Raw genomic sequence first — 2,500 nt, 5'->3', positions numbered from 1 at the left:
GCCGTTGACATCTAGGATAGCCACATGCCAAGGATACTCTCCGAACTCGGTGTCCCCGTTGACGTAATGTGGGTTTGCGACACGCCCCACGATGCCGCTGGATCGTGGCTGGCCGCAGGCGGGTTGGTGGCGGGCTTGATTGAGCTGCGGATTGCGGCAACAGACGTAGGCTGCGCCGCAGCCAGCCTGACCTGGAGTGTACCTCAGGGTGCGCTGGAAAAGGGAGGGGGATGGTTTAGAATTCAGATGTTAAGCTGGAAAGATGAGGAAAGGTAGAAGACTGGAAAGATGAGGAAATGTAGAAGACTGGAAAGATGAGAAAAGGTAGAAGACTGGAAAGATGAGAAAGGTTGGCTGGAAAGATGGGAAAAGGTAGAAGACTGGAAAGATGAGAAAGGTTGGCTGGAAAGATGGGAAAAGGTAGAAGACTGGAAAGATGAGAAAGGTTGGCTGGAAAGATGGGAAAAGGTAGAAGACTGGAAAGATGAGAAAAGGTAGAAGACTGGAAAGATGACCAAAGGTAGATGACTGGAAAGATGAGAAAAGGTTGTTGACTGGAAAGATGAGAAAAGGTTGTTGACTGGAAAGATGAAAAAAAGGTTGTTGACTGGAAAATGAGAAAATGTAGAAGACTGGAAAGATCATAAAAGGTTGTTGACTGGAAAGATGAGAAAAGGTATAAGACTGGATAAGTAAGGAAAGATAGTTGACTGGAAAGATGAGAACAGTTAGAAGACTGGAAAAATGAGAAATGTTGGCTGGAAAGATGGGAAAAGGTATAAGACTGGAAAGATCATAAAAGGTTGTTGACTGGAAAGATGAGAAAAGATGGTAGACTGGAAAGACGAGGAAAGGCAATTGACTGGAAAGATGAACAAAGATGGTAGACTGGAGAGATGAGGAAAGGCAATTGACTGGAAAGATGAGAATAGATGGTAGACTAGAAAGATAAGGAAAGGCAATTGACTGGGAAGATGGCAAAAGCTAGTACACTGGAAAGTTGAGAAAAGGTTGACTGGAAAGATGAGGCGAGATTAAGTAACCAAAGAAGTGCAGTTGCGAGGCTATGCATCCTAGAATGAGGGTAAACTGTTTTACTGATAATTAGCATTAGGAAAGAGTTGGCTAGAAGATTACAATGCGATAAAGATGGTTTAAGGTTTCCAATAAGTTAATTTTGTTGCTAAATAATTTCGTTGTTATTTTAAGTCTAGACTCAAAGGGATTTTCAGTTTTTCTTCTTGGAAGGCCATTCTTAATAGAATGGTCTTCTATGCTCCAGGGAAGTGCCATACGGTGCCATATGGCTTAAATTTCATAAACACTCCCATTGTAAATAAGCTGAATGTATGGAAAGGGAAATATATTTAATGGATGGTATATTTCAATACTTACCCCTTCAGCGTCGCTAGTTACATTGACTGCTTCAGGATGTCCACTAACATGAAGTCCGCTAGTAGGATGCCCGCTTGGATGATGTCCGCTAGCAGGATGGCCGCTTGCATGATGTCCGCTTGCATGATGGCCACCTGTCAACGTATCCCTACGCGTACGATTTCCAGCACTTGAAGCTCCATGCGCTGAGAAGGAATTCCCTAACCTGGAAGTACTGCTCTTCTCGGTAGAGGTTCCATGAGGACGATTCTCTTCTTCTTCAGCGTCTGTGGAATTTGACTTTACATCGGGATTTCGGCTTCGAGCATCAAGCAGATTGCTGATGTCATTAGGGGAGGAGCTCCTGGCGATCACATCGTAAGAGGAGCAGAAGGAGGCGTGCACGCACATGCACTCCTCACGGTAAACAGGGGCAAGCGGCCTGAAAAGGGGCTCTGGGTTATGGAATCCAGGCGAGGGCTGGAAGCCTCCGTGATTGATATTTTCATGGGGGTGTGGAACTGGATGGACATCAGCTCCAGGTGTGTGGTGGATATGAGTGTGGGTGTGATGGTGTACGACAGTGGGCTCCTTAGCGTCGTGCACGTGAGGAGATGGGTGGAGGTCGTGCACGTGGGGAGAGGGGTGGACAGGCAAATGATTCTGCTGTTGATGGAGAGGAGGCCCGAATGCGTTTTGGTTGATGGGAGGTGGGTACGAGTTGTGATTGATGGAAGGTGCTGGAAATGCTCCTGGAAGTGGCACGCCTGGTCGACCTACCCCTTGGAGGCTGTTTGGCCGAGCCAAATGGGGTTTCTTGCACTGCAAAAAGAGAAAAAAATTAACATGAATTCTACGTTCTCTATACAAACTTGCAGCAGATGTTTTCATGTTTAAAAGGCTGACATAAGACTTTTTATAGTTATATATGAAAGATCCCTTTTCATATTATTACTGTTCTTAAAATATTTTATTTTAATTGTTCATTACTTCTCTTATAGTTTGTTTATTTCCTCATTTCCTTTCCTCACTGGCCTATTTTTCCCTGTTGGAGCCCTTGGGCTTATAGCATCCTGGTTTTCTAACCAGGATTGTAGCTTAGGTAGTAATAATAATAATAATAATA

General features: G+C 44.4%; 2 protein-coding genes across 2 annotated transcripts in view; one reads left to right on the top strand and one right to left on the bottom strand.

Annotated features, from left to right (window-relative positions):
• Positions 1 to 2,500, top strand: part of LOC137615468 (uncharacterized) — a 155,205-nt gene that overhangs the window by 56,139 nt on the left and 96,566 nt on the right. The window lies entirely within an intron of this gene.
• Positions 1 to 2,500, bottom strand: part of LOC137614769 (uncharacterized) — a 7,461-nt gene that overhangs the window by 3,486 nt on the left and 1,475 nt on the right. The window contains exons 3-4 of the mRNA XM_068344437.1: positions 1,396 to 2,196; positions 1 to 213 (exon numbers count right to left, since the gene is read on the bottom strand). The exon at positions 1 to 213 is cut by the window's left edge and continues 68 nt beyond it. Of these exons, the coding sequence (XP_068200538.1) occupies positions 1 to 213; positions 1,396 to 2,196 (1,014 nt within the window). The remainder of the gene's footprint in view (positions 214 to 1,395; positions 2,197 to 2,500) is intronic.

This window comes from Palaemon carinicauda, chromosome 21 (assembly GCF_036898095.1).
Source record: "Palaemon carinicauda isolate YSFRI2023 chromosome 21, ASM3689809v2, whole genome shotgun sequence".
Lineage (NCBI taxonomy): Eukaryota > Metazoa > Arthropoda > Malacostraca > Decapoda > Palaemonidae > Palaemon > Palaemon carinicauda.
Note: the sequence above shows the minus strand (reverse complement) of the source record. Positions and strands in the feature narration are given on the sequence as shown.